The 12,892-nt window shown below is 35.8% G+C and overlaps 1 protein-coding gene across 3 annotated transcripts in view; it reads right to left on the reverse strand.

Moving 5' to 3' along the window:
• The window catches only part of PRKN (parkin RBR E3 ubiquitin protein ligase), a 732,020-nt gene that overhangs the window by 483,530 nt on the left and 235,598 nt on the right, over positions 1-12,892 (reverse strand). For all 3 annotated transcript variants that reach the window (XM_065057577.1, XM_065057579.1, XM_021295975.2), the window contains one exon: positions 3,028-3,268. In XM_065057577.1, the coding sequence (XP_064913649.1) occupies positions 3,028-3,268 (241 nt within the window). The remainder of the gene's footprint in view (positions 1-3,027; positions 3,269-12,892) is intronic.

Genomic DNA, 12,892 nt, shown 5'->3' on the forward strand with positions numbered 1-12,892 from the left:
ACCTTTAAGATCATCAAGTCCAGCTGTTAACCTAGCACTGCCAAGTCCACCACTAAACCATGCCCTTAAGAACCTCATCCATATGCCTTTTAAACACCTCCATTGTAGGTGGCTCAACCACTTCCCTGGGCAGCCTGATCCAATGCCTGACAACACCTTCTGTGAAGAATTTTTTCGTAATACCCAATCTAAATATCCCCTGGCACAACAGGAGACCATTCCCTCTCATCCTATCACTTGTTACTTGGGAGGAGAGACCAACACCCTTCATGTTACAACCACCTTTCAGGTAGTTGTAGACAGCAGCAAGGTCTCCCCTCAGCCTCCTTTTCTCCAGGCTAAACAGCCTCAGTTCCCCCAGCCGCTCCTCATCAGACTTGTGCTCCAGGCCCCTCACAGCTTTGTTGCCATTCTCCGAACACTCTACAGCACCTCAATGACTTTCTCATAGTGAGAAACTGAACACAGGATTCAAGGTGCAGCCTCAGCAGCACCGAGTACAGGGGAACAATCACTTCAGACAAATAATTTCAAACAACTGATGATGGATTAAGCAGGGACTTAAAAAGATAATAACATTAATGTCAGCTTACAGAAAACAGAGGCTGTCTAACTAACTTGGTATTTTTTTGAAATTACAAATTTGCTTGACATGAAGAGCTGATATTAATAAATACATTTAGACAGGGAAGCAACGTGATTCTATACTCTGACCTCCTGCCTGGCACAGTCCGTATTACTTTTAGGTTCAAGTTCAATCCCTGCTGCTGGACATACGTTTCAGAAAAAAAAAGTCCTACATTGAATGTCCTAATATTCAAATTGCCAAATACAGAAAATCCATTATAAGCCAGGATAACTTGTGTCAGTGGTTGATTTCCTAGCAAGTTAAAATATGTGTGGTATTTATATTTGCTGGCTTTCAGTTTCTAGATAATGAAAGCTTACATCCCCAAATAGCTTGTGAGACCTAAGACTCCCCTGTTATCAAATCTCCACTCCCACGGATGCCACAAGATTATACTAACATATATAAGCTGCGCTTTTGTAGGATTCTTTTGACTCTTCTCCTGAACCTTCTAATATTTTCAGCTGCTTTCCTGAAGTTTCAACATCAAAAAGTGTGTTACATTCCAGTTTTAGTTATGGAAGTGTCAAAAGCAGAGAACAGCCATACTCTCTATTCCACTCAGTGTTTTCTGTTTTTACTTCCAAAGACCATATTAGCTTTCTTGGACCTGGCATCATGACACATTCTCATTCAGCTGATGAGCCATACAAACTCTTACGTTTTCCAGATTCACTGTTTCTTAGGCCAAAATGCCTTCACCCTATATTTATTGATATGCAGCCAATGTGGAACATAGTTTATTTGCTTACACCTTGATTATCAACGCACTTTGTCCCAGACATTGGACAGGAGTAGGTGGGGGTAAGGTAGGATGACAGTCCTCTGCTGAGATTTTTTCACATGTTCATTAGAAATCACACAAGGTGTTACTTGTAGACAGAAAAAAACAACAACAATAAGGACATTTCTATTACTTTTGTCTGCAAAGACAGTAAACATGGAAATCTTTGATGCAGAGATTATTTAGACCAGTTTTCATACTTTTTTCATCCTGTTAATGACTTTCAAACCTCTAATTTTCTCATGGACAAACACATATTGCACATTAAAACCAGAATATAAGTAACAGTTGTCATTGTGCAATGAAAATATTTGCTGCAACAGAAGATACCTATTTGTTTGTTCTTAGCTTCAGAGAGTTTGCCATTTGAGGAAAAACACACCACTTGACAAACTTCAGAAAGCCATACACATGTATAAACTACTCTGTAAAGTAAAGCCCTGTACATACTATGTACGGTAATGAAAAAATAAATAAGGAGTAGGATTAAAAAGTTCACCCCATTGCCTTACTTCTGAGAGTAAGCCTGAAACCCTGTCCATAGCTCACCAGATTTAAATCTGAATGCACCTCTCTTATCTCATTATTCATTCAGATTGGGAGATGTGGATCATTAAGCTGAGTCCTAATTTGTTCCTAAACTGCACTCATTCATCATTAGCTGGCAGTAAGAGGTTGATCAAGTCAGTTGTGGAACACTTCTGTGACCCTCCCATGAATTGTGTATTTTCTGCATGAATTACTTAGGAAATTCTCCAGAAGTTATTTTAATAGTTTTAGTAGCCATTATGTTAAGCATGATGATTTCTGTGGTCAGGTTACTCACAGAGCTATCTCTGTCATAGTCACAAAGTATATTGTGTACTCTGGACCTATATGTTTGGTATTGTCTTCTGTATTGTATTTTAAAGGCTATTTGTGTACTGTTCTTTCTAAAAAGAAATCTCTGATGGACTATTAAAAGAAATCACAACTCAGACTCTGTTGCTGCACAGAGTGATGTCTCTTTACAGGATGTATCTTTTCATGAAAAAGAGAAGATGTTCTCAGTAATAATTTGGCGCATCAAGAGCTACTAAAATCCATCATAAGAATTATCATATTTTGTGTCAGCTATGTTCTTATAATTAATAAGTCTATTGTATAGAAATGTGTTTTATAAAATGTATGGATATGAAAACATTACAACATATTGGGATTGGGCACATTTCCAATGCATAAGCTGCCTAACATTCTAGTTAAGGAAACTTCTGTTATGAGAATTTTACAGAGACTATTTTTGCCTTCTCATAGACCTTTGGGGTTTTTGCCAGCTTATAATAATTTGTGAAAATATTAGCATAATAGAAGTTAGAGACAGGAACAACACAAGAAATCACTGTTTATCCACTAAGCAGAATTATTTTGCTAGAAGACACATCAGATGCTTATCACCTCTCAATATAGTTGTATTTTTGTTTAATAACTAAAACAAACCATGCAGTCATTTTGCATTTGTTTGATTTTGTTTATTTGTTTGTTTGCTTTTCCTGTGGTAGAGAACTGTTCATCCTGAGAAAAATAACAGACAAATGTTCAGATCTGTGTATTAAAATGTACCAAATACCTGATTTACCTGATTTTTCAGAGGAATGAGAAATGCCAGGGTTTGTAGTATCAAGAATAACAGCCAGCCCTGCAGAGAGCGATGGGAGGATGCTGGTGCCGAGATCTACACGGGTTAGACTTTCAGGTTGTCTTTCCAAAGCTTTTAGAACACCTCCAGCATGGTAATCTTCTGTCTCATCCTTATTCTGACTGTTCTTCTGTGGACTCTGAACAACATGAACAATACTTTGCTGGGCCAGGTCACAATTCTGCAACACAAAATAAAAATCTCAATAAATAATTAATTGTGACATGAGGGACAAAATCCCTCTATCTCCAATTTGTTATTTGTTAAATGGTCTCCAAACCATCTTGTGTAGAAATTCAGTGTGTGGTAATGGAGTTTAAAGCAAAGTGACAAGTGTAAATTGCTGGAATTAGAACTACTTGCATTGGCAAAAGGGTCAAAACACTTACAAATTCTAAATACTTAACAAGGAAATGGTGGATCAGCGCCAACAGCTCTAAATAAGTCTAGTTTATTGCACAAAGGAAAAGCTCCAGAAGGAGCACTACTAAATCAAGTGCTAAGAAGATTCAGTACATAAAATGCTTTTGTACAGATAATGCTGATGGTACATAGTCTTCATGTAGCAAATTAGAGTAATATTTGACAATCACAGAGAGTTCATGACCAAGCTACTTGAAAGTATCTTTGCAAAAAGAAACAGGCAAGACGATGCTACTGATGAAGACTGATACTTATTTCTTGTCCCTAATGTAATTTTAAATCTAAAGCTGGCTTTAGATGCAGGCTCCGTATGCATTTCTCATTCTTTCCAAAGATGACATGAAACTGTTGTGTTCAGAATTAGAGAAAACTTGTGGAAGATCTCATGACCGCTACAGTCTTTCCCGGTAAAACAAAAGGATTGCTATCCATTAGGCCAAGAGGTCTCACATATATGTAGGTATTTCCTCTTTCTCAGTTCTCACCACAGGTGATTCTTAGACAGTCTTTCCAGATCTTATATCAAAGAAAAAAGCAGGCTGAATAAGGATCTTATGAAAGCTGTATCCATGACAAATCAGGACAGAATTCATGTTTTTTCAGCATTTTCCAAATGCAGAATGGGAAAACAAAATAATAGCTTATAACTAGAAATCACTGAGCTTTTAGATGAATTATCAATAATGAAAGAAAGACTTGTATTAATCTTTCCACATCACATCTTGCAAGAAAAATTGTTCTTTTGGGGGCAATAAATCCAGGAGATCTACGCCTTGTTTTCCAGTGTAATGAATGAACCACAGATAAACATCAACCTACACACAAAATTGTTTGAATTTCCCTCAAGAAAATAATTTTCTAACTCTTTGCAACATCATTAGGTTGGTCATGTCTGCACTGAAATGTCTGTAAACACCAATAGATGGGTGATTATATTTGGGAAGAACAGAAAGTGAATTCAGAATCATTTGTCTCACTATCCACATAAGACTTTACATTTTTAGTTTGCATTTGAAATTATTACATGCATTTTTAATTGCAAAAGATTCCTTTACAGATACTTTAGTGCTGTTTATATTCTTGTTATTATCTCACTTTCTCTTCTCCCACTTTTTCTCCTCCAATCTAATTTCTGTTTACTAGGTTTCCTTCATTCTCTTGCATCATTTCTCAGTATTTCCCCCTCCACCCTTTCTTTCTTATGTAATGCACTTCTAAAAGACAAAAATCTGTGTTTTTTTTTTTTTTTAAAGGAACTTTTAATAGTGCACTCTCTCCACATTGAAGAAGTAATCAGCCAACAGAGGTTTGTCAGAACAAGGACACTGCAGTAATAATAGTCACACAAAGCAGTTATTAGAATTCAACTTTAAAATATTATGTTGACATTAAAGTTCTCCTTATTTTGTCCAACTTGTTGCTCATAATGTTTTCACAAGACACATTTAAATAGCTTAATAATTTCCTTCATTAACACTCAATCACTCAATCCATATTTTTAACGAGCATCTCTGTTGGCAGTGTTGCTTGCCTAAGAAAACCCTGTACTGTCTTTATTTTCTTCCCAGCATCTACTATCCTTCTCAGTTTGCTTCTTTTGAAAATTTGCATCAGTTCCCTGATTCAGTTCACAGGTTGGTGCTGCACCGCAGTCTCACCTGGGAGATGGCACAGTAGAGAGAATTAGAAGGATGGCAAAGGCTGCTTAAATCAAACAAAATGCCCCCACAAAAACACATCCTTTTTCAACCACTCTGTATTGAGCTGGCCTGCATGGTTTGAATTCATTGATCATTGGTCTAAAAAAGTATAGGCTCCTTTCCAGTTCTTTTTGAAGACTGGAGGGTACGGGGTTAGCCTAGAAACAAAGTAAGGGCTGGCAAAATAGAGACCAATCTTATGTCAAGAACCGTAAACTTAAAAAAAAAAAGATGTAAAATTTGCACTTTGGACAATTACACATCCATATGACCACAGCAATAGCATATTCCTGGATATCACTTAATAAAGGTTTTCATTTTAAAAGGGCAGGTGAACACACTGTATCTTAGCTTTCTTGCATCTCTTTATCAAAAACAAGAACAAACTTTGGAATATTGAGATCACTACTAATGATGATAATATAGGTTGTAGAAACAAGAAAACTTAACTAGCAGACCCCAGGACAAACTGTGAAAGACAGCAGCTAGGAAAAACAAACAACATCCTTTGATTTGTTGACACTGAGTATATTTTATATGGAAGTCACAGAAATAAACATGGAATCCCAAATCATCATATTTTTAATACTTCTGACTACACTTGAATTGAATTTGGCTTGTGTTTAAAGAAGGAAAGTAATTCTCAATCTTAGCAAGAAACAGAGAAGTCAGTACAAGAAAAAAAAAAAAGGTGTGTGATCAATTGTGAAGAAACCTCAGTGAGAATATCACCAAGAGGTTCCCAGAATGAGGGTGATAAATGCTTTATAGCAGACTACATTTTGTAGGCAGCAGATAGGCTGGGTCTGCAGCATTTTCTCTGGCAAAACAGGTAAAATTCAAATAATTTTTGTAAATGTTTAGGTTTTGCCTTAGGTTATGATTCTAACACAAATCTAAAATACAATTGTTTATGTCAATGTCACTTTCATTGTCTTCACGTGTTTGTTTTACGACTCAGGAAACATTTATTTTGAAAATATCTATTATTAATGATTCTGGAGATATTGTCTTGTCTTATCTGTTGATCCAAAATAATGCCTGCGATCCATATTCCAAAGGGAAATACTGCAAGTGTATATATTGTAGATTATGAAGTATCTCCTTACACTAAAGCAAAAGGGAGCTGAGAAGATCCAGAACTGATGAAATCCAGTATGAAGGACTGGTTCTTTACAGATAATGGGGTTTGGTCAACTTGGGAAAATGAGTTCATGGAAGATGAAATTAAAACTTTTTTTTTTCATTCAAATGTTTTGCTTTCAGATTTTTTTCTAAATTCTCAAGTTGAATTTGACAACATCGTCTGTTGCTGTCAGCTGTGGGCTAACTAGAAGGTCACTTTGGGAGAGTGAGCTAAATTATGAAGAGCGGAAAGATGACCGTTTCAGTAACTCTGAAATCCTCTTGTTCTGACAGGTTTCTGCTCGATATCTTTTTGACAACATATTTTTATAGTAACATCAATACCGAAAGAAGTGTTCTCCATCTAACAAATATATTGCCCACTAGAGAAGTCATGTTTTCTGAAATGCAATACACTTTATTTTGAAAAGTTTTATTTAGAGAAAGACTAGAGCAGAGAATAGTCTGAATTTGAAGCTTTGGATTTGAAGGTAAAAAAAGATAATTTCTTGTGGCGTTTTGTCTTGAAAAATAATTAGAAATATTTTTATTTCATGTGAACCACCAGTTGTTTTTTTTTAGGTGTTTGGGGTTTTTTATTGCCTACCGAAGTCAAAAAGCAGTTGTTCACAATCCACTACCTAAGATCCAGTTCATACTTTTGCTATTATTTGAAGAGCCACATCTTTGCGCATGAGCCCCTGGGGCCTATACAGTATAGACAATAACAGTTTGCCTAATTGCTGCCTAGTTAGATTAAGCAGATAATAGGCTGCCTGATACCACTCAGTAAGAGATTTACACAAGGTAAATGCTCAAGAAAAAAGTATTTTAATCTTCTAGGAGTGATCAACAAGAATCAAAATATTGGCTTTCTAGTCAGGCTTTGTCTTAACTGTGCTACATTTCAATATCAGATGGGAAAATACAGGGAACATTTTTGTCTCATTAATCTGCAGGATGAATGAAATAATAAAAAAAGCCACCAAAATACCTATAGCGCAATACACCTCTTTAAACCAGTAGGACGCATTTAAAAGTGCAGATGACACACCTTTATTGGAAAAATCTTTTTCCATGGACAGTATAAAGGGACATTAAAGGGGACTATCTAAAGATGAAAAAAAGCATAAGGAAGCTCCCATAAGAGAGAAAAATAAGCCCACCAAGCCTCACTCTACTATTGCTCTAACCCTCTCACAAAACAAGGACAAAGATCAAGTCTCAAAAGCAGCTGACACAGAAAGGAAATCAATGGGAAGAACAACAATACCATCTTCATTCCATGATCACAGAAAAATGACTCAAAAAAGCAAAAAGAAAGCAACAACAACAAAAAAACCCACTTTTATGAGTAAAAGCTGAAATAAATGAATCTGAAAGTAGAGATTATCTAAAATAACAAATTCAAATATAGTATTCACATCATGTTGAGCCATCATGGGACAGAAATGGGAAGCAAGATTTTCAAGAAGACTTAACACCTTTTATATAACTGATACAGAAAGAAAGAAAAAATGTGGTTTTGGGCTCAGAGACTCTGCTGCAGGTCATGACAAGTGGAAATAAGAAGGGAAAATTAACCACTGTCAGAATAATGAATGAAATCAGCACCCTGATCTGATATCACCTTCCATTTGTGTGAATTCTGTCTGCTGAGTCGCAGCGAATGAAATATTGCTCCACATGGGGCAAGGGAAAAAAGCCACTGCACCACTGGGCCTAAATTACACAGATCACTCAGCAGTTAAATTCCAGCAATCAGAAACTACTTGCTATTTTATGATGCCATGGAATACATCTATATTTGACTTCACCTCTTCAACATTTCAGAGTTATACAATACTGTATTTGTTTAGTATTCAGAAGATGTGAGTGCCAAGCAACACCTAGAAGGAAAAACAGATGTATTATTGAAATTATTTATTCAAATAAACATGATAAAAAAGCAGAAAACCCTTCACTTGTCAGAATATTTGTAACGTATTTTTTATAATCTATTCCTATTCAGTGCTTACAGTAGTTTAAATATTGCCCATGCCAAAGAAATAGAATAAAAGGAAAGATATAAAAAAAATTGCTATGAAAAAGCATTCATTGCTTTGCAAATCAAAAAACTAGTATCATATTAAGGACTACTATTAGAGTTCCAAAGACAGACTTCTGCAACAAATGAAGGAAGGAGTATATGGGAGGTTCCAGTTCAGCAGGTAACAGTGACACTGAGAGTAACTAGACACAGTATCAATTAAAACCTTGCCTTCTTTGAGACATAAGGTAACAAGCTGTTTCTTGCCAAGTTTTCCTACAATCTCACACTGAATACAAAATATTTTTGACTCATTTTAGGGGAGACTGATAAAGGACTCACACTGATGAAGTATAATGCCAGCAAATTCTTGCTCATTGACACTCTAAAGACTCTCAAGCTTTCATCCCAAAACACAACAGCATTACAAAAAATCTTTTAATATAAAAGACCTAATCTAATGTTAATGTTCTGTAAGTACAATATAGAGTTTGTCTCCTACTTTTTGAGAATGGTAGAGCAAAAAACAAAATAATTACTTCTACATAGATAAATGAAGTTTAGTGGAACCAGGAAAGGTTCCTGAGTAACACATCAGGGCCACTGTACAACCTCCCCTAGAGAAAGAGTTGTGTTCTGTGAAGTTGTCGCAGTTCTGATTCTGTTTGCCAATTGATAAGTCAGGATTAGAGCAAACAGTAAGCATATGAGTAATATTTGTATATATAGTTATATGATTTCTATTCCTGTGAGACTGAACCTTCCGAAGACCTCTGTAAAGACTCTTCCCCATATGCAAGTGTCAGGTGAGAGGCAGAAAATTCATGTGCGTTTGTAAGGAAAGATAATCCTAAGAGTCCTGTGACATTTACTTAAAACAATAAATCTCACCAGTGGTTTGACTTTCTATATGGAACATGATTTACCCACTATAAGAAGAAGTGCTTGCTACTTAGCTTCTATCAGGTACCTTTTTATGTAATGCCATACAAAAAAGGGTTAATCCATACACATTCAAAGTAAGATTACATTATTTTTTAACAAAGAGAACAATGGAAGTTGGACAAGAGGAAACAGGTAGAGACTGTGTGATTTACAACAGCTCCTCCAGCTAATGGTCCCACGGTGTAGCAGGAAGCCTTGACCAACCTTTACAAAAATAAAATCATCTGATTTACAGCATAACACTATAGGTCATATATTGCAAAGGTTCTGCTCTCAATGATACTATTTAAAGACACGTACAAGACGTATGATTTTATACTGACTAGCCCCTTAATGAACTAATAATTTGCTGGAAATGTATTCAACCAATAGCATTTAAACATTCTCGCAATAAATTTAAACTAAATCAGAATTCCCCCTCTTCCTTGACTTACAAATCACTTTATGCTTCATTTCCATCTTTTTCACATTATGAGACACAAGGCTTTAATGTTAATTTCTAGTTCAGTGGAGAGAATACAGACATAATTCTTAGCTACGATCTTTGCAGGGTTATTATTTTTTGTACACAACATAAGACCTTAGCAGTGCTATATGCATATTTCCAAATGGCATTACTAATGCCATGACATTATTAATATAACTTTTTCTGAATGTAGGCCTTCTAGCACAAATTCACAAAAGATAAATTAATCCTTAAACTAAATAAAAATGCTTTATTGGCAGCATATAAGACAGTTTGCAACATTAGAATACCTGCTTAGGTTATTGTTATTCCCTTAACAACTCTACATAATGATCTGCAAAAGACATAGAAGGCAGCCAAACTTTTTGATACTATGTTTACCAAGCTATTAGTGTCTCAACAGTGACATTAAGAACATATCATACTGATGTAAAACGGAAAGGAAATACAGTCAAAATACACTAAATTGTCATGATTTTTTTCTCCTCAGTAAATGAACAATCTTTTCCTTCTTGTAATTTCATTTACTATGCACTAAGAACAACCTATGAAATCACAATTTATTGTAATATCTGTATAGAAGGTAACAGACCAATGAAAAGTTTATAATACTAAATTAAAAATGAATACAGTTAAGTTTTTCTGATGTTTGCTTGCTTCCTAAATGCAGTTGAGTGCACCTCATTATGATTCCATCTTCTGCACTGAATTACCTGATAGAACCTATACTCTCTAAACATGTTATCTCTGGCTCTAAACATAAAATAAGAAAGCTTTTATTTATGAGATATGGATGGTATTTTCCATTGCTCTGATTTCTTCTGAAGCTACACAAAAAAAAAGAACATGTAACAAGTGTCTACTGTAAAGCACTTGAATGAATTCCATGGTGATAAAAGGTACCAAGCTCAGAAAAGGTCTCATAAAACAGCACTGTTAGCAGTCTACAGCACAGCCTCTTGACCACCTGTTGTTTGATTAACATAAGATTTAATTTTCAATTCCTCTTCCCTTAAAATTATTCTTTAATTTTTCTCAGCCTGGTAGAATCTGCCAGTCTGGTCACACTTCTCTGTGTTCACTTAGGATGTACATTAAGCATTAGTGAACATGTGAGGAAAAAGCACAAAAGTGATCTCACACTGACACCTAACAGGTGTCAGGTTATAAATGAGACAAAAAATATATTTGAAAATGTGGGAAGCCACTTACTACACAGAACTCTGAAAATATCCTAAAGACTTCAGTGGTCACTTGTGCTCATGTGGGGACTACGGTGACAGCTGTAGGCTTGCAGAAAGGAATTTGGGAAATTCCCTTCTCCAAACAGTTCTGAAAGAATTCCTATGTATAGTTAAGACTCCACTGTGGAAAGTGAATTTTCATATGAATTTATTGCCTTGTGCACCAAAAGTTTAACAGCTATGAATATTTATATCAATTACTTCAACTAGTCATTCACAGATGTCTTTTTCCTGCTTTATGTCGAGCGCCTGGTATACATCCTAACCAAAGATCATTTTGGTCTTCCACTTACCATGGCATATGCATCTATATATCAGTTTAAGCAGCTGCTGTGAGAGCAGCCATCAACAAAGCCCAGGGAGTACCCTGTGTATGCTTACTTGGCAACTTGTTAATCCACTAGTATGAATGTGGAAGAGAAATCAAATATTTCCCAGAGCTTCCCCTGATTTTACCTGAAGGTTTGCTTTTAAACTACTAACAGGTGAAAATGATCTTCAATTTAATTTTTTTGATATACCTACCAAAAATATCCCAGCAGCATAAAGAAACCTACTGAGCATTGCTGGAAAATCTATGCAGTGCAATATCACTCAGTACAGCTACATATTTAACTGGATCTTACTTTGGGGTAGAAGAGGCTGGGAAGGGTTTGCTAGAGGTATAGTTAGGTATGTTACAAAATAGTTAGACAGTTTAAGGATTATACACAATCCTTAATTGCAAGACATATGCCATATCAGAAAGCATTCATATAGTAACTTAATTCCTACATTCAGTACATGTGGGCATAGTTTCCCACCTCTTTCACAAAATCACAGAATGTTAGGGATTGGAAGGGACCTCAAAAGATCATCTAGTCCAAACCCCCTGCCAGAGCAGGAACGCCTAGATGAGGCTACACAGGAAGGTGTCCAGGCAGGTCTTGAATGCCTCCAGAGTAGGAGACACCACAACCACCCTGGGCAGCCTGTTCCAATGTTCTGTCACCCTCACTGAGAAGAAGTTTCTTCTCAAATTTAAGTGGAACCTTTTGTGTTCCATTTTGAACCCATTACCCCTTGTCCTATCATTGGTTGTCACCAAGAAGAGCCTGGCTCCATCCTCGTGACACTCACTCTTTATATATCTGTAAACATTAATGAGGTCACCCCTCAGTCTCCTCTTCTCCAAGCTAAAGAGACGCAGGTCCCACAGCCTTTCCTCATAAGGGAAATGCTCTTTCCTTCACAACCCATATGCAATCACATCTTATCTTAAAAGGAAGAACACAAGCTAACACAAACAAGATAATGCTAAGAAGATATAACACAAAGAATTAAAAATTGCTATTGAAATGAAAAGATCCTTTGTTTTACTTTTAAGTAATCTGTGTGATTTTTCAAAAAAATGCCTAGCATAAACAGAAAACATGACATAAATGTGAATCCAGACTCATTCTGCCAAATAACCAACCTGTATATTAAATGTACTACTATAAAAGGGAGGTGAGAAAGCCTTGTTGAGACACAGATGAAAGGGGTTTTTGAACATCAGAACAAGAGAATAACAACCCATAAAAAGAAAAAGATAAAGGAAACCTGCTTTAAGAGTGTGCTTTTATCCTTACTTGCAAAAAATCTTCAATTTCACTCTGAGACCATTCAATTTTACGATAGAAATCTCCAATGATACAGCATCAAGCTATGATAGGGAAGGTCAGTATTCAGATTTAGTTAGGAAAGCATAGATTATTAAGACAAACATGGTTTCTGAAAATTAATTTGAAGATTTGTATAGGTGTGTCACAGATAAGTTCTAACTCTGAACATCAAAAAAGTCTGGAATATTCACATCTTTTCATGTAGATGAGAGATCGTGTCATTTGGATTC

The sequence above is a fragment of the Columba livia genome, chromosome 3 (assembly GCF_036013475.1).
Source record: "Columba livia isolate bColLiv1 breed racing homer chromosome 3, bColLiv1.pat.W.v2, whole genome shotgun sequence".
In the NCBI taxonomy this organism is placed as follows: Eukaryota; Metazoa; Chordata; class Aves; order Columbiformes; family Columbidae; genus Columba; species Columba livia.